Genomic DNA, 26,692 nt, shown 5'->3' on the forward strand with positions numbered 1-26,692 from the left:
CCACATGTGTAATTTTAAATGTTCTGGTGGTCACATTAAGAAAAGTAAAAAGAAACAGGTCAAGTGAATTTTAATATCTCTTATTTAACTCCATGTATCTAAAATATTGACATTTCAACATGTAATGAATATGAAAATTACTGAGACTTTTTTTCCCTCACACCCGTCTTCTAACTCTGTGTATTTTACACCTACAATGCATTTCAATGTACACAAGCCATATTTCAAGTGAGCAATAGCCACACGTGGCTTGTGACTCCCGTATTGGACAAAGCACGTAGAAGGCCCAGAATGAATCTGCCTGTGTCTCGTGTTGTTCTAACAATTAACTTTTTGGTTTCCCAGCCACAGCAGATTTGAAGCAGTAAATAAGAGAGGGATGGAGTGGTGAAGGATACACCAGAAGTAGGCAGAATTCTAAGTGGCTTGAGTCATTCAGTGCAAGCCTTCCACATTGCCTTCCACAACTTACGACCCCTGAATACCCAGCATGGTAGCTTGGTAGAGTAACTGGGAATAATCAATATCTTTCCATCCTTGTCCTCTCCTTCACCACCCAAGTCATCACTGAAATGCTCAATCATATTCGCTGTTCTCTAAGAAGGTGGGGAAGTGTGAAGTAAGTGGAGGAAGTTAAGGAAGATTTCTACCAAGCATTGCCAAAATAATAGTATTCTAGTCCAGGAGGCCTGGGAAATACACAGAGGTAGAAATCCCAGACGACGTGGCGAGCCCTGTCCACTTCTACAGCTGGGACCGCCCCCAAAGGACTTGGAGGACCCTGCACGTGTGGCTTCAACTGCTGTGTCCTTCCTCATGTCCCCAAGATTGCTGACTTCTTCAGTTCTGCAGGGCAGAGTTGCGGCTAGAGCCCCAGCTGTGTTGCAGGGACCTCAGGAGTCTGGCTCATCCCTTTGGGAAGCTTCATGGATGGACTCCCTTGGAATTGACCCCCCATGGAGGCTCGCTTGGGGCGGTGTTACCGAAGTGTACGGGATGGTCCTTTTTCTGAGGCAGTACTTGGATGCCAGCCAGCAGAAAAGAAACCCAAACCAAAAACACAACAAAAAACCCGAAGGCCCAAGTCACACACCTTCTTTGCTTTCTTTCTGTATTCGTTTCTTGTGAATATAGAGAATATTATTAAGTCTGGAGTGGGGTGGGTAGCTGTCACGTGACTAGAGTGTATTATTCGCGTGTAATATTCAGTCCATTGCTGCCTGTTACATAACGTTGTTTCTCTATTCATTTTTTTTTAGGCTGAGGAATCTTGTAAATGTAATGGCTGGAAAAACCCCAACCCTTCTCCCACTCCCCCCAGAGCCGACCTGCAGCAAATAATCGTCAGTCTGACGGAATCCTGCCGGAGTTGTAGCCATGCCCTCGGTGAGTTCCTAAATCTTCAAGGAGACCAACGATGTCATTGTTGCCTGCAAGTTCTAACTCACTGAATTTGCGGGTTAACCAGACTTGCACACCTCACCTCCATATGAGGCAACAAAAGAGACTCTTCAGCTTCATGAGTCTGCTGGGGAGGCTTCACGTGGGAGACAAATCCTGCACTGTTTGCATGGATTCCTCGTCTGTCTCTTCCCGGTTTTCCCTAAGAGCTGGTTGACTGGGACGGAGTTGGCGGGGGAGTGAGGGAGAAGGGGATTGCCAAATAAGATGAAACGTGGCAACCAAGCTACTTAGACTAACACGTAACATGTCCTGATTCTGATTCTCATTTTTCTTATTATTTTCTGATTCCCTGAACTTTCTGGGAATGCTTCATTTTATCTTCATATTCTTTAGTTTCCTGTGTCTGCTAGCTCTTTTCTTCCTTGGGGTTGTGCTTAGTAAATATTTACTTGTGTTTTCCCTTTCAACTTTCTTATCTGTCCCTGCAAGATAATCATTGTCAGCCTGGCCATATAGACTCTGCCAGAATCAGTCAACAGGCCTGTGCTAATATGTTCTGTGTCCTGATCCTACTTTTAGGATACAGGTTTTCTTTTTAAATTGTATTTTGTTTGAGTGGGTAAGGTTACTGAGAAATTCGTTTTCCCGAGATATTAAAATTCCAGTTCCCAAGGGATCTGGGACTCTTGTACTTATTTTATTTACTTTTCTGCCTTCAGCTATCTGGTCTCCCAAAGAACGTCTCTGTGTACAGTTTACTGTCCAGTGTTGCAAGGACGCAGCGCCAAACATTCTCACTAATGTACTTTGGCCTTTTCCATCTGACCCTTGATAAGGGGGTGGCTCCATCTGTTTATTTATTTTTTTATTTAAACTTTATTTATTTATTTTTGGCTGTGTCGGGTCTTAGTTGCGGCACACAGGATCTTTCATTGTAGCACGAGGGCTTCTCTCTAGGTGTGGCGCATGGGCTCCAGAGTGCCTGGGCTCTGTAGTTGCAGTGCTCTGGCTTAGTTGCCCTGTGGCATGTGGGATCTTAGTTCCCCGACCAGGAATTGAACCTGCATCCCCTGCATTAGAAGGTGGATTCTCAACTGCTGGACCACCAGGGAAGTCTCTATTTATTTAGACTTTTTATTTTATATTGGAGTATAGTTGATTAACAATGTCATGTTAGTTTCAGGTGTACAGCAAAGTGATTCAGTTATACATATACATGTATCTATTCTTTTTCAAATTCTTTTCCCATTTAGGTTGCTACATAATATTGAGCAGAGTTCACTGTGCTATACAGTAGATCCTTGTTGGTTATCCATTTTAAATATAACGTGGGTACATGTCAATCCCAAACTCCCTAACTATCCCTCTCACACACCCTTCCCCTCTGATAACCATAAGTTCATTCTCTACGTCTGTGAGTCTGTTTCGGTTTTGTAAATAAGTTCATTTGTATTATTTTTTAAAGATTCTACCTATAAGCGATATCATATGATATTTGTCTTTGTGTGATTTACTTCACTCAGTATGACAATGTCTAGGTCCATCCATGTTGCTACAAATGGCATTATTTCACTCTTTTTTATGGCTGAGTAATATTCCATTATATACATGTGCCACATCTTCTTTATCTATTCATCTGTCAATGGACATTCAGGTTGTTTTCATGTCTTGGCTATTGTGAATAGTGCTGCTGTGAACACTGGGGTGCGTGCATCCTTTTGGATCATGTTTTTCTCCAGATATGTGCCCAGGAGTGGGATTGCAGGGTCATATAGTATGGGTGGCTCCTTTTAGCCATCATCTTTCTCTAAAGCTTCCTGCTGATGTCAGATGGTGGAGCATCAGCCTTCGTTAGCCTGGAGTTAGGTCTAGTCTGAAGTGTTATTTTGTACTCAGCTGGAGAGGATTTCAGTCCTTATAGAGCAAAAAAGTAGATACTAGTGTGATCTCCTCAGGAAGTTACTGCACTGGAGTGACCTTCTGAGAAAAGGAAATAGAGAACATCAATCTCACAAGAGAAATAAAAGCATTGATAATCACATCTATGTGTTGATTTAACTGGAGTCTCAAATAATGTAAGTTCTGAGTTTTGAAGCAGCCAGTGCAAAGGACAGATGCCAAAAGTCACAGGAATATCTTTGCTTTTAACTCACCTTTTCCACTATCGATCCCTGAGTGATGCCCTTTAGAATTGCCTCAGGAAATATGATGCAGTAGAGAACTCCTTAAACACTGGACTTGAACTGTATTTGGTATTGATTGGGAAATCCTATTATCCTACACCAATTAACATTTAAAAACAGAGTCCTTTTTCTTTGTTAGCTGCACAGATTGTCTCCTTTCTGAGCAGGTCAACACACAGGAATGCCCAAAGGCAGAAACAGCCTTTCTCAAAGAAAAGCCAACTTTGTTCCCTTTTATATTTCTTAACAAGCTTTGAAAACAAGTACCCTTATTTGACAATACATAATCGAGAATGGAAAAAAAGGGTACATATCCTTTGACCTGACAAATCCATGCCAGAAAGTTAACGTAAATATAAATTAAGACGTGCCTTCAGATTAAAAGGACAGCTATTATAGCCATATTCATGATATTAAATAAACTAGAAACAATCTAAATATCCCAATGGAGGAGATCCTTGGTTGAATTATGAAAATATATATTATGAAATTCAATATGGCTGTTAACAAAAGGTGTGTTTTCCAGCATGGAATGATATTCTTAATGTATTATTAATGAAAAAAGCATGTCAGAAAGCAGCTTAATTGGAGGACTAAATGACAGGATCCACCAGCGCAAGTTCAAATCCTTGCTCAACAGCCAGTAGCTGTGAGTTGCGGCACATTATGTAATCAGCCTGGCCCTCCAGTTTTTCAGTTCTGAAATGGAGTTAATAATAGTATTTACCTCATGGGAGCGTCGTGAGGATTAAGTGAATGAACGCCTATCAGAATTTTAGCACAATACCTGGAAGATTAATGGGTTCTTATTACTCTTATTAGGATTCTTTACTTCAAACAACAGATGGGAACTCTGTCCAGTTTGAATGAGAAAACCGTATTCATAAGAAGAGTACTGGTCGCTTCCACAAGCCGGAAACAGAGGGAAACCCGGTATCAGGTCCTGGGATCCCAGCTGCAGGAATTCATGGGCCTTCTGTCCAGGACCCTGTATGATTCAGGTCCATTAACCTCTGTCCCTGGGAGTATTGGTTCAGGATTTAAATCATCAGAGGAGGGGCTGATTAGTGTGGTATTTGTCACTCGCCCAGCCCTGAGTTTCACCCTGTGAGAACTACCCGGAAGGTGGTCATTCCCAAATGCAGGGCTGCTGACTTGAGAACAGCTTCATGAGGATAATCTCATTTCTTTAGGTTAGATAATATTTTAATACATACGAACAGGAGATGATCTGGAAAGATATGTGTTGCATTGCTGACAGTGATTTTCTCAGGGTATTGGGGCTGTAGGCGTTTTAAAAATATTTTCCCCCTGTCGGTTCCTTTCTCTTCTCTATTTGGTTTGCTTTCTTAGAATTGGGATGTCTGCATATTTTCAAATGCTCTTGGAATTACTGCCCGAATGCCATAGATTATTTATTGGTCTTAGTGCCGGGGCTTGAGAAAACTTTTTCCTCTTCTAGAAGGAGGATTATGCCTCCTCCCCAACCCCTTTTTTTAAAGAACCCCCCACCCCGCTTTTTTTTTTTTGGCCGGGCTGCAAGGCTTGCGGGATCTTTGTTCCCTGACCAGAGATTCAACCTGGTCCCCCAGCAGTGGGAGCCTGGAGTCCTAACCACTGGACTGCCAGGGAATTCCCTTTAAAAATTTTTATTGTGGAAGCTTCCACATATGTATCAAGGTAGGAAGAATCATTTAATAAACAGCCTTGTATCCATCAGCCAGCTTTAACAATGATTAACATTTGACAATTTCCCTCCCCACTTTTTTTTTTTTTTTTTTTTTGCCAGGCATCTTTTCTTATTCCTGCACATGACTTCTTAAATATTACCAACAAAGTAGAGGTTGGGGTCTAGGGAATTCTGTCCAGTGTCACGCAAGCTTGAATTCTCAAAAACATTTTGATTTGTATGCACTGTGCTATTTTCACAGTTACTATTCTGAGTATGATGAATTTAGATCCTACAATATATGTAGTGTTCTTGGACTTGTCAAAACAAAACACTCAGGCGTATCGATTGAGATGGTGTCTGTTCTGTTGATTTGCTGTTGGGTGTCCTTTGGCTCAGCCATACACGGTCTTTTGACAGTGAGCTCTGGTTTCACGCGGTCTCCTGACAGCGACTTGCATCCCAGGCGTCCTTGGCCTGCCTTAATTTGATACCCTTGTGTGTCTCCTGGGTGTCAAACGCAGGGCTACTGCAGGCTGATGGGCCGATTAAATAGAAAGAACATTCGGGCAGGAGTTAGAAACTAACAATTCTACGCCTGGCTTGGCAGTTTACCAGTCCCCTAACCGCTTTGCTGTTCAGTATCTTCATCCACAGAATGCAATTGTTAGTCTAGACCTACGCTAATACTATAGCCACTTGCTACATTTGGCTAATGAGCCCTTGAATTGTAGCTGCTCTAGATTGAGATGAGCTGTAGGTGTGAAACACAGGTCAGATTTTGAAAGCTTAGTATGAAAAAAAAAGTGAGATATCTCATTAATTTTGCTTACATGTTGAAATGATAATATTTTGGCTATTTTGGGTTAATAAAATGTATTATTCAAATCAATTTCACCTGTTTCTTTTTTCAGTGTTGCTACTGGAAAACTTAAAATTACATGTGTGGGGGCTTCCCTGGTGGCGCAGTGGTTGAGGGTCCGCCTGCCGATGCAGGGGACACGGGTTCGTGCCCCGGTCTGGGAGGATCCCACATGCCGCGGAGCGGCTGGGCCCGTGGGCCGTGGCCGCTGGGCCTGCGCGTCCGGAGCCTGTGCTCCGCAACGGGAGAGGCCACAACAGTGAGAGGCCCGCGTACCGCAAAAAAAAAAAAAAAAAAAAAAAAAAAAATTACATGTGTGGCTTGCATTATATATCTACTGGATAGTGCTGGCCTAGAACATTCTACTCCATTCTCTGAAATTATTTGATATTTGGGATTGGTATAAGTACATTCAGTTTATAAAAATTTGGCGAAGGATACTAACAAAGTACTTCAGTTGGCCCAAACATGTCTCCTTACTTTAGTATTAATCAAAATTTCTTATTTTGGGACTGCTTGTTTAAATAGCAACCTCCTTTTATGACCAGGACAGTAGGAAACACCATTGTGATCAAAACACAATTGGAATTTTTGTTGTCATTTTGGAGTCCATTGTTCTGAACTGTGCCTGAACATACTGAGTATGAAATTTGACTATTGATCATTTTTTGCAGTTTTAGGAAGTTTCTGATTTTTTTTCCTTTTTTTTTTTAATTTAATTTTTTTTTTATTTTTGGCTGCATTGGGTCTTCGTTGCTGCGCGCGGGCTTTCTCTAGTTGTGGCGAGCAGTGGCTACTCTTCGTTGCGATACGTAGGCTTCACTTTGCAGTGGCTTCTCTTGTTGTGGAGCACGGGCTCTAGGTGCATGGGTTTCAGTAGTTGCAGCACGTGGGCTCAGTAGTTGTGGCTCGCGGGCTCTAGAGCGCAGGCTCAGTAGTTGTGGCACATGGGCTTAGCTGCTCCGTGGCATGTGGGATCTTCCCAGACCAGGGATCAAACCGGTGTCCCCTGCATTGGCAGGCAGATTCTTAACCACTGCACCACCAGGGAAGTCCCGGTTTCTGATTGTTTTTTAATGTCATCAGTTTTTTTCTGATACACACACGTATATTTAAACATCACAGAAGTGGAAATTGGTATATATTCCTATGGTTACCTCTGCTTACCTGCTTATTTACGGTAGAAACTTTTCCAAGGAAAGTAAAGACCAGCATTAACAGTTACACCAGAGCTTATTTCTTGAACAGTATGAAGTATCTTACCAGTATTTTTCTCATGGACTATTGATCCAACATCTCTTCTCTGGCTTTGCCGCATTTGCAAACCCCTTCACCACTTAATCATACCTGGTCCCCATTTACACATGTCCTGGGCAGATACCAAGTGACAGAAGTATGGGGCCCGGCCAGCACACAGACACAGCCGCCTGGGTCAGGTCTGCGTATTCCTCTTGGCTGGGGGTCCTCTGTTTTTCTACACGGGCTTCAGAGTTGTCAGGACCTGTGAGTCTGGTACAGCCGCAGTTAGGGGATAAACCTGGTAGCATTTTTTGTGCTCACCTGATGCAGGTTGTTACTTTTCCCTGTGCTCCTCGGGCCTCGAAGTCCTGTGGATGTTGTCTGAGTGCACCTCCCGCCAGCTCTGCCTGGATTCAGGCTGCTTCTCTGCCTTCTGTGGTTGCATCTGCAGCAGCACCTGGAGGCCCCATTTCCATGCTTGCGCACCTGGCTTCCCAAGAAAGCACTAGCGACCTAATGTGGTCACATCCTCCTGCTTCAGCCCACTGGGCGGCCTCTCATTCTCAGGATGAAGGCCCACTTCAGCTGGGTGTGCGAGGTGGGTCAGGCCTTTCCTCCTCCTGGGTTGCATTTTGGTCCCAGGGCTGCTCCACCTTCTCTGAAGGGTCTGCACACTTTCTCCCACCTCTGCCTTGGATGTGGAGGTGCACAGCACCTGCCATGCCTCTCCTTCTTTCTCTGCTGGGGGAACCCTACTCACCTCCAAGGCCTGACTATCCCAGCCCTTGGCGCAGACAATAAAGGACTTCCTGGAGCTGCACTGCAGTGTTCCTGCTTGTATAACTATAGTTCTCTATACACCCTTATTGGTTTTCTATACTGGACTGAGATGAAGGACTGACTTTTTCTCTAGTTCCTAATACATTTAGTTCCTTGGATGTAATTGGATTGTTTCTTCATTAGTAGATATCCATTACATTTAGTAATACTAAAGAGACGGCTGGTTGCATTTATTTGCGGAGGAGGTTTCATGGTTTATGATGGGTACCTGCCTTGTGCAACATAGTAGCCACCTGTGGCTGCTCGAGTTGAAATGTGCTGCCCTTGGAAAATGCACACCAATTTTGAAGGCTTAGTATGAGAAAAGAATGTAAAATATTTTTAATATTGAGTACATGTTGAAATAATTTAGTGTATATTAGGTTAGATAAAGCATATTAAAATGAATTTCACCTATTTCTTTTTACCTTTTTTAAAGTGGTTACTAGGGACTACCCTCGTGGTCCAGTGTTTAGGACTCCTTGTATCCACTGCCGGGGGCCCGGGTTCAATCCCTAGTCGGGGAACAAAGATCCCATAAGCGGCGTGGAGCGGCCAAAAGAAATTAAAAAAAATAAAATAAGTGTTTCTTGACCAACTATTATAAGAAAAAATAAAGTGGTTACTAGAGTATTTAAAAGTGTATATGTGGCTCACATCATATTTCTGTTGGACTGAACTCTCCTAAGGTTCTTACTCTTAAACTACCCTTTTTCTTCATTCCAGATTGAGATTACTAAAGGTGAAACCACATTTTTTTTTTTTTTTTTTTTTTTTTTTTTTTTTTTTTTTTGCAGTACGCGGGCCTCTCACTGCTGTGGCCTCTCCCGTTGCGGAGCACAGGCTCTGGACGCGCAGGCTCAGCGGCCATGGCTCACGGGCCCAGCCGCTCCGTGGCATGTGGGATCCTCCCGGACCAGGTCACGAACCCGCGTCCCCTGCATCGGCAGGTGGACTCTCAACCACTGCGCCACCAGGAAAGCCCTGAAACCACTTTTATTTATTTAATTGAAAAAATTCCTTTAAAAAAATTTATTTTTTATTGAAGTATAGATGATTTACAATGTCGAGTTAGTTTCAGGTGTACAGCAAAGTGATTCAGTTTATCTATCTATTCTTTTTCAGATTCTTTTCCATTTTAGGAAACTACTGTTAAATTATAAGCCTTTTGCACATAGTCAATTCAGAGGCTTTCATTGAAAGACTTCATTTGACCTCTTCTAGCCTTGACCTCAAATTCCCATGAACAAAAACTGTATTTGAACAGCTCACAGATCCTACAGATGCTGTGCCGTTTGCTTTCTTTCCGGTCCAGAGGAGCGGAGCTGTGGTAGCAGCCTGCCCAGCAGCAGCCTGTTCCCGCCGCAGGGCGTTTGAGGACTGGCAGGCTGTCCGCAGGAGAAGTGCAGGACAGATCTATGGGGCCAGAGCTGAGTGAGTGAAGGTCACAGCCTGCAGTGACAGTGCGTTTCCTGTTCCCAGTAAGGCCACAGCTGCACTGTGATTCCTGGCAGCAGGTTTTGGCAGGTCGCTCTGGCACCCTGGGTGTTTGCAAGTCTGACCCAGCCCTGCGGGATGGTAGGGTCCACCCTGCTGGGAGGTGCAAGGTGGTGGCCACCCAGTCCTTGACGCACCGCGTCCCCCGCATCCCCCTGCGCCCCCATGCCCTGGACACTGTGGGCAACAGCGCTGAGCAGAAGGGAGCTTTTCCCACAAGTCAAGAGTTGGCCATTCTTGGGTAATTATATGGATGCTTTGTACCAGGCTCTTGGAAGTCAATTTGAAATGAAAGTAGGGTCCTTTTACATTTGATTATCAAATTCTAGATGGAAGAATGATTTTTTTTTTTTTTTTTTTTTTTTTTTTTGTGGTATGTGGGCCTCTCCCTGTTGTGGCCTCTCCCGTTGTGGAGCACAGGCTCCGGACACGCAGGCTCAGTGACCATGGCTCATGGGTCCAGCTGCTCCACGGCATGTGGGATCCTCCCGGACCGGGGCACGAACCCGCGTCCCCTGCATCAGCAGGCGGACTCTCAACCACTGCGCCACCAGGGAAGCCCAAGAATGATTTTTTTAAAAAAACTATTTATTTGGAAATAATTTCAAACTTACAGAAAAGTCATGAGAATAGTAACAAGGAGCATCCCATGTATCTTTTGCCCAGATTTACCTCTGAGTAACATTTTGCCCTATTTGCTTTGTCATTTGCTCTCATATGTGTGTTTGCGTGTGCGTGCGTGTGCACACACACACAGATACGCACACAGACTGATATCATATATATGAGTCTGTGCGTCTGTGTGTATTTGTATGTATTATACTTTTTTCCTGGACCATATGAGAATAAGTTGCATTTACATCATGGTTTTTTCCTCTTAAATACATAAGTATGTATTTCCTAAATTTAAGGATATTCTTTTTTTTTTTTTTTTAATTTTTAATTTTTTTGGCCACACCTCACTGCATGCAAGATCTTAGTTCCCCGGCCAGGGATCAAACCTGGACCACGGCAGTGAAAGCGCCAAGTCCCAACCACAGGACCGCCAGGGAATTCCCAGATATTCTTTTATATAACCTCAGTTTAGTTACCAACTTCAGTAAATATTAATATTAATGTAATACTTAATCTACTGCTTGTATTCCAGTTTTATAGTTGACCCCAAAATGTCTTTTAGAGCGTATTTTCCTCTCCATTAAGCCCCCAGTCTAGAATTACGTATGTATTTAGTTGTCATGTGAACGGAAAACAGTGAGTCTTCTCACACCCAGCACTTCCGGAATGCTTCTGACACCAGATGTGCAGGTTTTTCCACATTGAGCGGTTCTCCAGCTCTCCATCAGACACTGACTGGGTGTCCTGCGACTTAACTGGATTCTGATACTATCTGCCTGTAGTTAGCACAGACCCCACAGGGTAAGGGCTCAGATGCCGATCCCAAGTTCAGGCCCTGACCCGTGCTTCTGACCGATCGGCTGTATATCAGAGGTTCCTACGGCCCCCTCGTCGAGTTGGATGATTTTCTAGAGTGGCTCACAGTTCTCAGGAAAACAGTTTACTTACTAGATTTCTGGCTTTTTATAAAAAGAATACAAGTCAGGAACAGCCAGATGGAAGAGATGCACAGAGCAGGGTGGGGTGGAAAGAGCCCAAAGCTCCTCTGCTGTGTCCAAGCGAGCTGCCCTCCCAGCACCTCCAGGCTTCAACTACTGGAACCTTCACGTGCCCTTCAGTTAGGGGTTTTAACGGAGGTCTTGTTTACATAGGCATAGTGATTGATTAGTGATTAGCTCAGCCTCCAGACCCCCTTCTCTCCTGGGGAGGTGGAGGGGGCTGGCTGAGTTCCAACCTTCTCATCACTGGTTTGGTTCCCCTGGCAACCAGTCCCCATCAGTAGGGGCTTTCCAAAAGCCCATTCACAGAAGCTCAGGTGTGGTCTAAAGGGACATGTTAGGAATAACAACAGACACTCCTTTCACCTTTACTTATGAAATTCCAAGAGTTTTGGAAAGTTTGCTAGGAAACTGTGCTAGGAAAGGGGACAAAGACCAAATATATGTTTCTTTATATAAATCACAACATCACAGCCGGCCTCTTTAGTCTTCTCTGACATGGAACAGTTCCTCTGCCTTTTTTTTTGGTCTTTTATGATAATGATGTTTCAGTGGAGGAATGTTTTAAATGTTAAGAACAAACCTGTTGAAGAGCTAGGAGAAAATACATTTTTGTCATCTTTTGGTTCTGTGGGAAAGACCTTTGCAAGCAAGACCTTAAAGAAATGCCAGACATAGATTTGACTTTCTGAAAAATGTAAAATTCCTATATAATCAAACCACAACCTAACAAACAAAAACCCCAGTGAAATCCAGGAGGTAGACAGAAAGCTCTTTCAAGCAATTAGAAAAAGACCCACATCCTAAAAAAGCAGGCAGAGGGCATGAATAGGTAGTGCGCAAAAGAACAAATACAAATGGCCAGTAACATGAAAAACAAACAACTCCAAGGGCGTTCCAGCGAATGCAAATCAAAACAGTGGGGGACCCTGATTAATTTTCAAAAGACTGATGAAATGACTGAGCATGATTCTTCACTGTTAGCAAGCATGGGGAAAAGGGTATTCTAGCACACTGCTGATATGATGGACATGGATGCAAACTTTATTGGGAAGATACATTAGGGAACATGTATCAAAGCTTTAAATAGCATTGACTCAGTGTTATGAGTTCTGTGGCCGATTAACTGCTACAGATTTGTACATTGTAGTTTACAGATTTTTATTATTATTATTATTATTTTTTTGCGGTACGCGGGCCTCTCACTGTCGTGGCCTCTCCCGTTGCGGAGCACAGGCTCTGGACGCACAGGCTCAGCGGCCATGGCTCACGGGGCCAGCCGCTCCGCGGCATGTGGGATCTTCCCGGACCGGGGCACGAACCCGTGTCTCCTGTATCGGCAGGCGGACTCTCAACCACTGTGCCACCAGGGAAGCCCGATTTTTATATTTTTAATATATGCCTCCAGGCTTGTAAATAATATAGGCATATCTCTTTAAGAAAATATGCTTTTGGTTCATCGAAGGGAGCTTATTTGCATCAAAAAGGTTTCTTTGGAAAACATTAAGAGGTTTTTTGTGTTTTTGTTTTTTCTTCAGTAATAAGTGGCTCTTTTTAGTTAAATACGAGTTCAGTAAGTAGTTTCGCTTTACAGTTAGAGTGAAGTGTATCTGGGTGTTGGCGTGACGTGGTGTTGACTGTAGGGTCTATCTAATTCTGCTCAGCAGCCCCCAAGAGTCAGGAGATGTCTCTGGATTTGGTGGAGGTGGGGTTGATGAGGACAGTGGGGCTTTAGGGAGACTCCCATGGCAGCAGAGCAGTCTGGGGGTTGGGTTTTTTTTTGTTTTGTTTTTGTTTTTTTGTGGTACGTGGGCCTCTCACTGTTGTGGCCTCTCCTGTTACGGAGCACAGGCTCCGAACGCGCAGGCTCAGCGGCCATGGCTCACGGGCCCAGCCGCTCCGCGACATGTGGGATCTTCCCGGACCGGGACACGAACCAGTGTCCCCTGCATCGGCAGGCGGACTCTCAACCACTGCGCCACCAGGGAAGCCCTGGGGGTTGTTTTGTGCCGTGGGCTTGAGATCCCAGTGATCACAAAAGTAGGGGTGGGAAAGCTCAGCTGCGTCCGTCCGGTGGTGGCACTGGTTGGGGGATGAAGGACAGTGAAGGAGTGAGTGCTGGGCTCCTTGGCAAGAGGGAGTTGCTGTTTTGAGGATGGCCTTGAGGATTTTAATCCTGGAGTCAAGTTTGCCAGGATGGTGGTGCACTGGTTTGTTGGGATGGCGAAGTGGTGAGGTAGGGTGTGGGGATGGATGATTCGGTTTGGAGGAGACGTTAGCTGGTGATGTCGATTTGGTGAGAGGGAAAAGCTGAGTACTAGATGCTCAGAGACTGAAAAGGAGTGTTGGTGAAAGGGGCCCATGCTTGGAGAGTCTGAGAACGGGGCAGGTGCAGACGACTAAGCACTGATGCAGTGTGGTCGAATCTGCCCGTGCCGGCTTTCTCACTATACGGAAGCTTCTCTTTCATGGCAACTTGTCCAGAGCTGCGTTTTTCCTTCTCAAGTAGATGGTCCACTCCCTCTGTTTTCATCTGATCTCCCCCTACCCCACCTCATCATTCACTCTAGGAAGCTTAACCCTTTGCGTGCACTGTCATCCTTCTGCCTCGGTATAGCTCCCTTCGCCCACCGACCCACCCTTCCTTTATTCTTGGAGGAAGGTTCCTCCCCTCTCGGCTCTGAGGGACACCCCCATTTGTCCAGCACAGCCTCACCCTTCCTCCCTCTGGGAACCTGCAGCTTCGTTTCCATTTCCCCGTATCTCCAGCTCTAGTCCTCTCTACTTGGGGTCAGACACAGAGCTTGGAGGAGAGATCATGGATTTCCTTATGCGCAGAATCAGAAGGAAATGGACCTCCTCAGGTCTCATGTCTTAAGCATTTTAAGTTTTATCTAGTCTCCTCTTCAGAATTTCGTGGTTTTCAAACCATGCAGCTTAGAGCCCCAACAAGGGGAGGGGATGCTGGGCCCCACCCAACTCCCACCCCATTTTGAAAATTGGAGCTTCCAACCGCTGTTTCAACCTCTGTTTAGAAAGAGCAACTCTTTCTAAATTCTGATTAAGGATTTATCTGAGCAAAGCGTTTGTGGCTTAAAGAACGTGAACCACTGGTTTCAAAAATGAATCGTGGCATATACTTCTACGAGTTAAAGCCACTATATGTTAGCACCTTAATTAGACTTTCATATTTTGGAGAATCTGAAGGCATTTATATTATATTGGAGACTGATTGCTTGCATAACTTATCACTGGAAAGAGATTAAAACATTACAAGACCAAAACAGTCTTAAATAAAATTGTTTCTGTAAATAAGTGACATAAAAATTTTGACCTACTTGTCAGAATAAGGCCTGTCTGCCAAAGGCTTCGGACTAACCTCAAAGAAAATTTTGCATTCCTGAGAAAACAAGATGATCCAGCCAATGTTCTACCTAAAAGGGCATCTATTAGAAAGTGATAAAGCCACATATTGTAGAGCCAAATAGAAAGTAATAGATTTGAATACTGACGTTCGTGTGCACATAATGTAGTAATATAGTGTGGGCGCTGTCAAGTTGAGATGTATCTGTGGATGTGTCTGTGGTACCTAAGGCAGACCTCACCAAATTTCCTTCCTCCCCTCTTCCCTGTTAGAAACGCTGTCTAGAGGTGCACGCCCATGCACATGTAGGTGTGTGCACACCTACGCTCATCACCAGTGGCCGGTGACTTGGGCCCTTTCCTCTGCCTTTCCATTGCTTTTCTTCATTAGAAAGGAATGAAAGGTGGGTGGCCTCTGCCCCTCTAACTTGAACCCCTTTAATCTGGCTTCCTCATGGACGCGTGGAAGGCCCACCCTCTTGGTATGTAATCCTCTTACCTCTCTGAAAATGCTTTTGATCAGATATCTTCGTTTGAGGTCCCACAGACACAGAGTCAAAGACAAGGATTTGAGTGCAAGTCCTAGTTTATTTGGGATGGAGGTAGGGGTGTGGGAAAGTGAGACCAGGAGGAGAAGGTGGCCAATATGGGTGCATTTTTTTTTTTTTTTTTTCTTTTTGCGGTATGCGGGCCTCTCACTGTCGTGGCCTCTCCCGTTGCGGAGCACAGGCTCCGGACGCACAGGCCCTGCGGCCATGGCTCACGGGCCCAGCCGCTCCGCGGCATGTGGGATCTTCCCAGACCGGGGCACGAACCCGTCTCCCCTGCATCGGCAGGTGGACTCTCAACCACTGCGCCACCAGGGAAGCCCCTGGGTGCATTATTAAGCCAGTTCCCGCTGTGAGCAACAGGTGGGTAATTCTGTGGGGAAGATGTGAGAGCTGGTCTGGAGCACTTAGCTCAGAGTTATTCCCCCCGAGGGGCGAGGCAACTGGGGTCTTTATACGCTAACTTGAAGGCTGCTCTTGAGGGGCGTGTAGGTGGCAGAGCAGATTATGGTGACAGGAGGGAACAGAGCTGCTGGCAGTTGGAGGCCAGGAGAGGTGGTAAGGGAAGGGGATCTGGGTGGGGTACCAGCTGCGTTCTCTATCCCAGACTTCGGACTGGGCTTCATGGTTTGGTCTCTGGAGTAGCCTGACCCATGCTTGACACCTGGATTGTTCCTCGAGAATCTTTAGTTCCATCTCCCTTTAAAAAGGCAAGGAAAAGCTTACCCTTCTCCATAGTTTAATCTTTCTTTAGAAGTCATTTCAAGTGCTTCTAGGTCCAAGCATTTTCATACCTGAGAGGATCGCTCTTGAAGGGCAGTGCCTATTAGCACAGTGAGCATAGTGATTACTTCTGGGGACACAGACCTGAGAGCCACGGTCCCGCCCAAGGCGCTCCTGGGCTCCTGGTTGGGTATTGGATGGCTTACCTAGAGAGAGTCCCTTTCAAGTGAAAGGACCTTGAAGTGAATCACCTAATCATCCAAAAAATGTGTGTGGGTGCTTCAGAATTTGGGTCAAACATCCTTTGCTTTCAGACCCCAGCTCTGCCTTGCTGGCCAGTTGACATTGGAGAAAACAGCATTCAGTCTCTGTGAGCCTCAGTTTCCTCAACCGTAAAATGGGGCTACTCATCCCTACTTCATAGGATTATTTTGAGGATAAGACATGTTCATCTTGAAAAATGGGCTGGATTTGGGAAGAAGAGAGGACAGGGGTGTGGGAGGGGAGGAGGGTGATGGATATGCCACTTAACGATAGTGAGGCAACTGAATAAAGGTAGGAAAGGTGGGTTTCGAGCGTGACCGTGCAGGACATTGAATCACAAACTCAGACAGGCCTTGGGGCTTTGCTGCAGAGACAGTGAGGTTTCACTGCATCTCAGGAGGGCTGAGGAAAAGGGCCTTCATTCAGTTTTTACTGATACTCTTTTTTGGTCTTTCCTGATATGTGATATTCTTGGCCACCAGAACTGTTCACAGGACTTAGAGCTAAACCTTTAGGGAGCCTGGTTTTGGGGTCCTTCTGAACCCGCAGTCCTCAAATCCTGGATCCAGCCTATAGGACCACAGGGCCCTCTTGGTACGATGAAAATCAGCTTATATGGAAACATATAAGAATTTAACACTGTCGTACCCAGACTTGGTGCCAACAAGTTCCAGATCTTAAAACCGGACATTAGCCGCTGGTCATTTTCAGCGTTGGAGGGGGAGGTTCGTGCTTGACAAGGTGGTGGTCTCTTACAATTATAAGTCGATTTTGTGTGAAGATATCAGTCTTATAGGGGTTCAGAAAGTTCCTCTATTGACAGTGCAGTCTGATGGGTTGACATTCCAGAAGGTTCCTGGGAGAGGATGTTCTATTTTATTTTATTATTATTATTTTTAAAATTTATTTATTTTTGGCTGCGTTGGCTCTTCGTTGCTGCGTGCGGGCTTTCTCTCTAGTTGCGGCCAGCAGGGGCTACTCTTTGTTGCGGTGCACGGGCTTCTCATCGTGGTGGCTTCTCTTGTTGTGGCGCAATGGGCTCTAGGCGCGCAGGCTTCAGTAGTTGTGGCACACAGGCTCAGTAGTTGTGGCTCGCAGGCTCTAGAGTGCAGGCTCAGTAGTTGTGGCGCACGGGCTTTGTTGCTCCGTGGCATGTGAGATCTTCCTGGACCAGGGCTCGAACCCATGTACCCTGCATTGGCAGGCAGATTCTTAACCACTTTGCCACCAGGGAAGTCCCATTTTTATTTTATTTTTTATTTTATTTTTATTTTTTGGCTGCGCCACTTGGCTTGTGGGATCTTAGTTCCCCAGCCAGGGATCAAACTCGGGCCCTCTGCAGTGAAAGCACAGAGTCCTAACCAATGGACTGCCAGAGAATTCCCGAATGTTCCATTTTAAAATGGAGACTGTTGGTGGTTTCCATCTACTTCTCACCTGTGTTCCTTTGATGTTTATCTTAAGCCGCTCACGTTTCCCACCTGGAGAATGTGTCAGAGGAAGAAATGAACAGACTCCTGGGAATCGTGTTGGATGTGGAATATCTCTTTACCTGTGTCCACAAGGAAGAAGATGCAGATACCAAACAAGTTTATTTCTACCTATTCAAGGTGAGACTTCCACATTTTGAAGGGCTTTTCTTCTTTCTCTCACTGTTCAAATGTGCTCATTATCCGTGGGCCAGGTCACGTGGGAACGCTCTCAGCTTAGATACATCTGGCCGTCGGGTTTGCAGAAGCATGTGTTTCTCCGTGAGGGACTCTCTAAAATGACCCACCGTACTCTGAACACATCACTCTCCTCAAGAGCCTTCCTACTTGTACACAGAGTTGAATATCTTTATGTGCTTATAGATTTCTTTCCATTGCCTATCCATCCATCCAACAAGGACCTACCACATACCTACTCTATGCATGGTGCTCCAGTAGGCATGAGGGATGGATCAGTGGGCAAAACAAAGTCCTTGCCCTCATGGAGTTTACATTTCAGTAAGAGAGGCAGACAATCAACAAGTCAACAGTATGTTTGCAGGTGGTGATAAGTGCTGTGAAGGGAGACAAAGCAGGGTAAGTGGCATCGGAATGGCAGGGATGCTGGGGGCTGCGGCGACGTGGTACTAAGGAAGAGCAGTTGGGAAAGGCCTGTCTGCGATGACAGTTGAGCAGAAACCACAGCGGGGGCGTGAGAGCCACCCCTGAAAAGGGCCGGGGAAGCGCCTTCCAGGCAGGGGCGTGTAGACCATGTTCCGAGTGAGCTGGGTGTGACGCCCAGCATGGTGGGGCCCAGGCGGCAGGGGGAGGCAGGAGAAGCGGCTGGAGGGATGCTGCTAAGACCTCGGCTCTTCGAGGGGAGGAATCAAGAATTTCCAGATTTGTTTTGGCGTCTTACTGCTGTTCTCTGTGCCTGTCGACACCCGTCACCTAGCACTGCTGCCACTCCCCGCCGCTGCCTCTTCATGGCTCTGCCTCAGCTCCGTTGGGTCCCAGCCCCTCGTTTCCCACTGATATGGGTCTCCCCACGCTGGTGATGGCGATCAGGACTGACAGATGGGGGAGGGAAACCGGGGGTGGGAACATGGAGAGAGGAAATTCAGGTTGCCAAAAATAGATTCACAAAGGAGGCCGACAGAAGGAATAATTTAAAAAGCCCCAAGACCTGCTACTGAAGGCACTGTTGATTATGTTGTATTGTGTAACCCTTATAAGGATCTCTAAAAACAAAAACAAAACCCAAAACACTCCCCTTCCCCTCCGGGCTTACAGCCAGGAAAAGTTTGCGTCTCCTAATGGGGGCTGGGCTTCATTTTATTTGACAAGGAGAGATCCATTTTCCTTTGAGTTTCCTCTTTTGCTTTGGCTGCTAGGAATCTCAGGGCAAATTTTATACCCAATTCTTAGAACGCTGGTGAGGGCAGAGGGGTCTGAATTTACTTGAAATATGTAATTTTCCCTTTTCCCCTTTTATTAACTTTTGTTTTTTATTGTACTACTGGGGTTTTGGGGGGGTCGATGGGGGACAGGAGTGGGAGAGGGAATTACATTTTCAACTTTTGGAGTCACGTGGGGCTATTAACACCAAAACGGTAAATGTTGGGGCGGGGTGTAGGGGGAGGGAGGAAAAGGCAAGGGAGAGAGACCACAGCCATTAGCAGGCGCCAGGCTGCTCCAGGTGACAACTTGTTGACATGACCGTGAGGCCTGAGTCATCTGGACTGAACCCTGGCAGGTTCATACTGTTTAGAGCTTCTTTGGAAAAATGCCTTAGTTGAAGGAAAACAACGTCTGCATGACTGCAGCTATTATTTGTCTTGGAACTCAGCTCCCTGGCGGGCGGTTCCTCACCGCCCTGCTGGAAGGGAAGGTTTCCGTCCTGTCGGCCTCCTCTAGGTTCTGTTTATAACCAACCAACAGGCCAGAAAACACTGCTCCGCTTTGAAGTATGTTTTCTCTCTCCCTTTCTTACCTCTCTCATCTTTAGCCATGCAAATATCTTTGCTCTTGAGAACAAAATCCAAAATATTCAGCATTCTCCCCTCTCCTCCCCCAAAGTCATTCTTCGGGCAAATAAGTTATAAATCATCCGTTTCTTAGTTTTGGAAAAGCAGTTCCTGTGTCTCTTATGTCTCCATAATTAAATTAAATTAAAATGTTATTGTGCATTTTAGTAGCATTTTGGAAGCTTCTGCCTTAGAGGTTGAAAATGAACTCGGTGAAAAGCTGCTTCCTGAAGCTCATTTTATCCTAGTGCTTGTCAGCGTGGTTCTGGAGCTCAGCTAGCTGGGTTCCAATCCTGGCTTCATCACTTAGTGAATGTGACCTCAGGCAAGTCGCGTTTCCTTATCTATAGACAATGATAGCACCTACTTGAAGAGGTTGTTAGGAGGATTAATGAGGTAATACAGATAAAGAACCACTGAGAGTGCCTGGCAAAAGTCAGGAAGCAAATGCTCGCTGCTATTATTAAAGTCTTCGTATATGCCTATTTATCCCAGCTTCATCCTTTTGTAGACGAAGAAGCGGAGATTCGACATCTCCCCAGTTCATCCGTCTACCTCCAAATTGAAACCCCTCAGTGGGTCAAGTTCCCAAATGGTCTTACTTTAACTGGACAAAAAAGTAGGCAGCCAGAATTATTTGTATCTAAATTTGATGATCAGTCTTTTTATATCCTTAGAAACACATACAACAACTTATCATTATGGCACCTTTATTTTTGTAAAGATGGGCATGATACATTGATAAGATCAGCAAATACTACATGTGAATAATTTATATGGCACCTCTAGAAGGAAATGAGGCCCTTATAAGACCCAGCTCAGGGGGCACACAGGGTGTTCTTCAACCTTGGGGGTTCGTCTATTTCCACTAACTCCTGGGAGAAAGTTTGCCATGTTTTGTTTCTATTGAAAAGGCAATCAGTGGAGAAAGGAGAGAAAGATGTAAATAAATGTGTAATCAATCAATAAATATGTAATAAATAAATGAATAAATGAGTGAGTGAGTGAATGAATGCATGGTCGTATATCATGACTGGCCCATGTGTAAAGGTTACTGAAGGTTCAAGCAAAGGTTGAAGGTAAAGAATTTCAAGATCAAATTTATTTTCAGACTAGGTCTTAATGAGTGGTTCCACATTCTTTTTTCTCTCTGATATTTGCTCTTTGAGGGCTTTTTTTTTTTTTTTTTTTTTTGCTGTACGCGGGCCTCTCACTGCTGTGGCCTCTCCCGTTGCGGAGCACAGGCTCCGGACACACAGGCTCCGCGGCCATGGCTCGCGGGCCCAGCCGCTCCGCGGCATGTGGGATCTTCTGGGATCGGGGCACGAACCCGTGTCCCCTGCATCGGCAGGCGGACTCTCAACCACTGCGCCACCAGGGAAGCCCTCTTTGAGGGCTTTAAAATCCAATGGCAGGGATTAGGAGCAACGTTTTTGTTTTATGGGCGTTGAGATGCCAGAACACTTGGCCCGCATTCTGTGGATGGAGAAGAAATGAAAAAAGACCTCAACAGTGAAAGTTGCCAATTGAGAGCCCTACGGAATTCCTTCCCGAAGAGCCTGGGCCGTCACACACAGCCCCTGCGTACACAGTGGACCTCGGCCTTTCAGGGGTTTAAATCAGGCCATCCAGAGCATGAGCACACCTGCAGTGGCCTGTATGGGCGTGTGCAGAGGGTGCAGTGTCCACCAGCCTTTGGGTCAGCAGAAGGCATGAACAGAGTGGGGAAGGGTGAGTGAGCAGGAAAGGTGTGTGGTGCGCTGCTGTGTGCTCCCGGCTGCCCAGAAAATGAAAAGTGTTTAGCTTCTCACAGCTCTGGTCATGGGTGTGAAGGCAAATTGCGTTACCTGGTAGTCACCCATGTTGTTGATCTAAGGATTTACTAACATGTAATTAAGATAAATAGAATATGGTAGCTTCCCTTCGAAGGCTGTGTGTATGTGTGTCTGTGCGTGTGTCTGTGAGAGAGAGAGAGAGAGAGAGAGAGAGACTGTGTATTTTATAGAAAAGCCTAAGCTTAAAATGTCTCAAAATAAGATGTTAAAATGAATTCCCTGGTGGTCCAGTGGAATTCATTCCACTGCAGGGGGCGCGGATTTAATCCCTGGTCAGGGAACTAAGATTTTTCTTTAGCACGTCACGATTGCAGCAGGCATGCCGAAGGCACCGCCAAAAACAAAAAGACAAAAACAAACAAACAAAAAAGAAAACTAAATTTGTTACTCTTGTGTATTACCTTTAATCCACATCTTGGTTGATTAAATATCTTAGGGAAAAAATAACGTCACAGTTTAAATGGGGCTTCTAACCTCCAACTGATGTAGCCTCAACTGTACTGAGCCCTTAACCTCCCTCCAAGGCTGACCTCCTACCTCACCTTCCTGCAAATGCTTTTCCATCCTCTTGTTGTGTTTCATGTTTGTCCCCCTTCCAGACTCAGTTTATACCCTTCCTCTTCTGTGACATCTTCCCTTGGTAAGGCAGACTTCTGAGCTCTCATCCTCTGGGCTTTATACTGCACTTACTGCCTTTGCAACTTATTTGGAATTTCTCTTCTGCCAATCTTTTTTTTTTTTTTTTTCCTTTTGTATGTGGGAAGACAGCATGGTATGGCCTGGCCCAGCTCCATTATGTGGCCTCTTTTTTTTTTTTTTTTTTTTTTTTGCGGTACGGCATGTGGGATCTTCCCGGACCGGGGCACGAACCCGTGTCCCCTGGATCGGCAGGCAGACTCTCAACCACTGCGCCAACAGGGAAGCCCGCCTCTTTTTTTTTTTTTTTTTTAAGGTTTTGTAATACTTTTATGATAGTATTAGTATTAAGCAAGACAACATTATTAATATTATCTAGAAATATCGTTAAGACCTAAATTCTGATAAAAAGAGGAAGAGTTGACACATTAAGTAAATTAAAATAAAAAAAATTATAAAGACCATAAATAAAGCTAAAAGGCAAACAACAGAATGGGAGAAAATATTTGTAATCTTTTTTCTTTTTCAATTGGGGTATAGTTGTTTTACAGTATTGTGTTAATTTCCACTGTACAGTGAAGTGAAGTAGAGTTCCCTGGGCTATATAGCAAGTTCTCATTAGTAATCTGTTTTATACATATTAGTGTATATATGTTAATCCCAATCTCCCAATTCATTCCATCCCCCTTTTCCCCCCTTGGTGTCCATAAGTTTGTCCTCTACATCTCTGTCTCTATTTCTGCCTTGCAAACCAGTTCATCTGTACCATTTTTCTAGATTAATGTGGCCTTTCCCAGCGAGATTGTAAGCTTGGAGAGTCCCTAGTGTCTGTGTGTGTGTGTGTGACACTGACTGATTTTTTTTTAAATGATTTCCTTACAGCTCTTGAGAAAGTCTATTTTACAAAGAGGAAAACCTGTGGTTGAAGGCTCTTTGGAGAAAAAACCCCCATTTGAGAAACCTAGCATTGAACAGGTAAAGAGATACAAGAGAAGCCCCTTTTTTCGTGCTTCAGGGCTGAACAAACATTCTCATCTTCATCCTCATTGCTGGATTAGAGATGTTCAAGTCTGTAGGAATTGTCTTGGGCCCTTTGGATCAGAAGTGAATACTTAATGTAATAAATGATCTAGCTTGTGTCTCTTAGGGTTGCTGAACACTCAGAATTCACTGTGTGTTTGGGAAAGAAAAAAATTAAGTAGAGCATGTAGTTCGTCAGAACACATGAAATGGGCTTTTTCTTGGTGTTGATGTTTTAAAATTAAGTCTTTGTCCCTCTGTTTGCACTGTTGAAAAGTCTATTGAGGCGAGGGAATTCAGGAGCAATGTGAAAAACATTGTAAGTCAAGTAAAAAGCACAGAAAAGAAATGAGATTTTGTTTCCAGAAGTTGGCTTCCTGGTACATTATGATTCCTGCAAAGAAGCCGAGATTTACTTGGGGAATCTGTTGATATGTATAGACCTTTTCTATTAGGTGTTGTCAGGATCTCTCATCAGTATCAATTTTTTGGCCCATCATTGTTCGCCTAAGTAAATCTCAGATACTCTGGACTGAATTTCTTGATGAGAATAATTACAGAAGACATGATATCAGAAACAAATAAATGTATTTTATCAGTCAGTTTTTCATAGAAAAAATGTCTTCAATCCCTACGAAATAAGAATTCATTGTTCCTTTATTTGAAATTAAATTAGATGGGAGTGTTCTGAAGAAAGATTAAATTAATCCACAAATCCACAGATTATTTTAAAAGGCCATAATTTTGAATAAGAATTTTCTTTTGGTAGGTTTACTAAAACCGAAAGAGTGATAGTAAAAGTTCAAATTCTGGTGGTTTAGTTCAAAAATTAAAATTTTATGAATGTAAAAACATTATATTTATCTAAGAATCTCATTATATGTGAGCTACTGTGTTGACAGTACAACAAGAGTTATGCTGCACAATAGCCATATTTTATTGTTTATGGGGTTTTGACTTTTTCGGTCCGTGATTTTGAATTTTTCTTTAGCACATCACGATTGCAGCAGGCATAGAATTGCAACTCACAGCCTCTGTGTCTTGTCACTTTTCATAGACTGTGATCTGAGGCATGATTCCTTCTGGGCGTTCCTGTTTTCTAACAGGGAAAAGGAAGAGGTTTTTGTGAATAGAGAAATGTCTTTTCTTTTGCTAATGACCACCAGCGGGGCTGACTATGTGAGTGTTCAGGATTGCACAGCTGCGTGAATAAATTGCCTTTCCTCCTTTTAAGGGTGTGAATAACTTTGTACAGTACAAATTTAGTCACCTGCCATCCAAAGAAAGGCAAACAATAGTTGAGTTGGCAAAAATGTTCCTGAACCGCATCAACTATTGGCATCTGGAGGCTCCATCTCAACGAAGACTGCGATCTCCCAACGATGATATTTCTGGATACAAGGAGAACTATACAAGGTAAGCAGATGGCCAGTTCTTCTTCTTTGGCCCATAAAGTACATTGCAGACATAACATTGCTACCTGCCTCTGCAAGCAGAGGGTTGCCCAGTTATCACGGGATCCATCAGTTAGAGAGAAGGTTTAATTTAACTCCCCAGATTCCTACTCTTCATTAATAGCATGATGTTTTGGAGGCTGAGGGATCCAAATCATCTAGACCTGAACTATTCAATACGATAGTTGCCAACCACATGTGGTCACTGAGCCCTTGAAGTGTGGCTGGCATGAATGGAGATTTCTAAGATTGTATAAAAAAAGAAAAAAGAATGTCAAGTATTTCATTAATAGTTTAATAGTTTTTTATATTGATTACGTGTTGAAATGGTAATATTTTGGAAATATTGAATTAAATAAAATATATTAAAGTTAATTTCACCTGTTTCTTTTTACTTTTTTAATGTGAGTTACTGGGAAATTTAAACGTGTGGCTTACATTTACATGTGTGGCTTGCATGGTATTTCTATCGAGCACTGCTGATCTAGATAATTATACTGACTCTGTAATTATTATATAGAGACATGATTAAAAAAAATAAGCAATGACGGTGAATATAATAGTGTTAAAATTTTTTTTTAAAGAAGGAAAGATCACCATAGTCCCAGCAGCATGGTATAAATAGTATCATTATACATATTGTCTTACAGTCATTGTCCCTTTAAATAGATAATTTACATTTGTTAGAATGAAAGAAAATACAAAATTTGCATCCTTTTTGTCCCCCATTCAGACGTTTTACTGGTTGTATTATAGTCTGTTGAATTGATGTACTGTAATTTACCTAATCATGTCCCTATTGGTGGACATCAAACATATTCTTGGATTACACATCCAAGAATTACACATTTTTCTAAAGTGGGAATTTATTTTTATTACTTATGACTTGCAGAATAATAGAATTGACTTAAGAGTCATAAACATGGGCCCTACAAAATAGAATGACTTACATTCATTTTTATTTAAGTAAGACAGTGACTTGTATTATCCATTCTGTTCACCTTTTTTATAACTTTTCCCATTTATATTTTATAGGCACATCAGGCTTGCTTCAGGGTTCCCCCCACCCCAATTTAAAATAGGCAGTGTTTTTCAACAGCTTGTAAAGACCACTTGTACCCAGGTTATTTTCTGTAACAGCGGATGACAAAGAGGAATGGGTGTAGTTGAAGATAGCTTTTCTCTCTGATCACTGACCTGATTTCATGAGTAAAACCCCCTTTCCCTCTTTTCTTCCCTTTTACAATATATACAGTTTGAGTTATAAAGTATTTTATCTTAATAATTGTAAAAGGGCCTCCCTGGTGGCGCAAGTGGTTGAGAGTCCGCCTGCCGATGCAGGGGATACGGGTTCGTGCCCCGGTCTGGGAGGATCCCATGTGCCGCGGAGCGGCTGGGCCCGTGAGCCATGGCCGCTGAGCCTGCGCGTCCGGAGCCTGCGCGTCCGGAGCCTGTGCTCCGCAACGGGGGAGGCCACAACAGTGAGAGGCCCGCATACCGCAAAAAAAAAAAAAAAAAAAAAAAAAAAATTGTAAAGATTTACAGATTTCTTCAAAATCAGCTTTTTAAATTATGCCTTCATTTTCACACCTTCATTTCACAGTTTTATATTAACAGTAGTTCCTATAGTATTGTTACTCCTGTTTATAATGAGTTGAGATAATAGAACTCTCAAAAATATGTCTTTTAACTCCATCTGTGAACGACTGACAAAGCTGAATATCTGTGAAAGCCAAACTCCTGAAAATATTTGCCTCTCTTTTTGTTTGTTTTTGTCGTTTTTTGGTCTGTCTTTGTTTTTTTTTTTTCCTTTGGTCGTGCCAGCTTGTGGGATCTTAGTTCCCTGAACAGGGATTGAACCCGTGACCCCTGCAGTGGCAGCATGGAGTTATAACCACTGGACCGCCAGGGAATTCCCAATATATGCCGCCCTTAAGAGAGGAAAAATTGTTTCATCAAGAAGGAGAATTAATTGTGAAGCAGCACGGGATTTAATGCTGTATTTTAGAAAACAGAATAAAAATACTGTGTAGCACTTGGGAATTACCAAGAAATGGGCAGCACTTA

The 26,692-nt window shown here is 44.0% G+C and overlaps 1 protein-coding gene across 1 annotated transcript in view; it reads left to right on the top strand.

Moving 5' to 3' along the window:
• KAT2B (lysine acetyltransferase 2B) overlaps positions 1–26,692 on the top strand; it is a 104,992-nt gene that overhangs the window by 33,084 nt on the left and 45,216 nt on the right. Inside the window, exons 2-5 of the mRNA XM_060099482.1 lie at positions 1,260–1,386; positions 17,649–17,794; positions 23,034–23,126; positions 24,406–24,587. Of these exons, the coding sequence (XP_059955465.1) occupies positions 1,260–1,386; positions 17,649–17,794; positions 23,034–23,126; positions 24,406–24,587 (548 nt within the window). The remainder of the gene's footprint in view (positions 1–1,259; positions 1,387–17,648; positions 17,795–23,033; positions 23,127–24,405; positions 24,588–26,692) is intronic.

Source organism: Mesoplodon densirostris, chromosome 5 (assembly GCF_025265405.1).
Source record: "Mesoplodon densirostris isolate mMesDen1 chromosome 5, mMesDen1 primary haplotype, whole genome shotgun sequence".
NCBI lineage: Eukaryota > Metazoa > Chordata > Mammalia > Artiodactyla > Ziphiidae > Mesoplodon > Mesoplodon densirostris.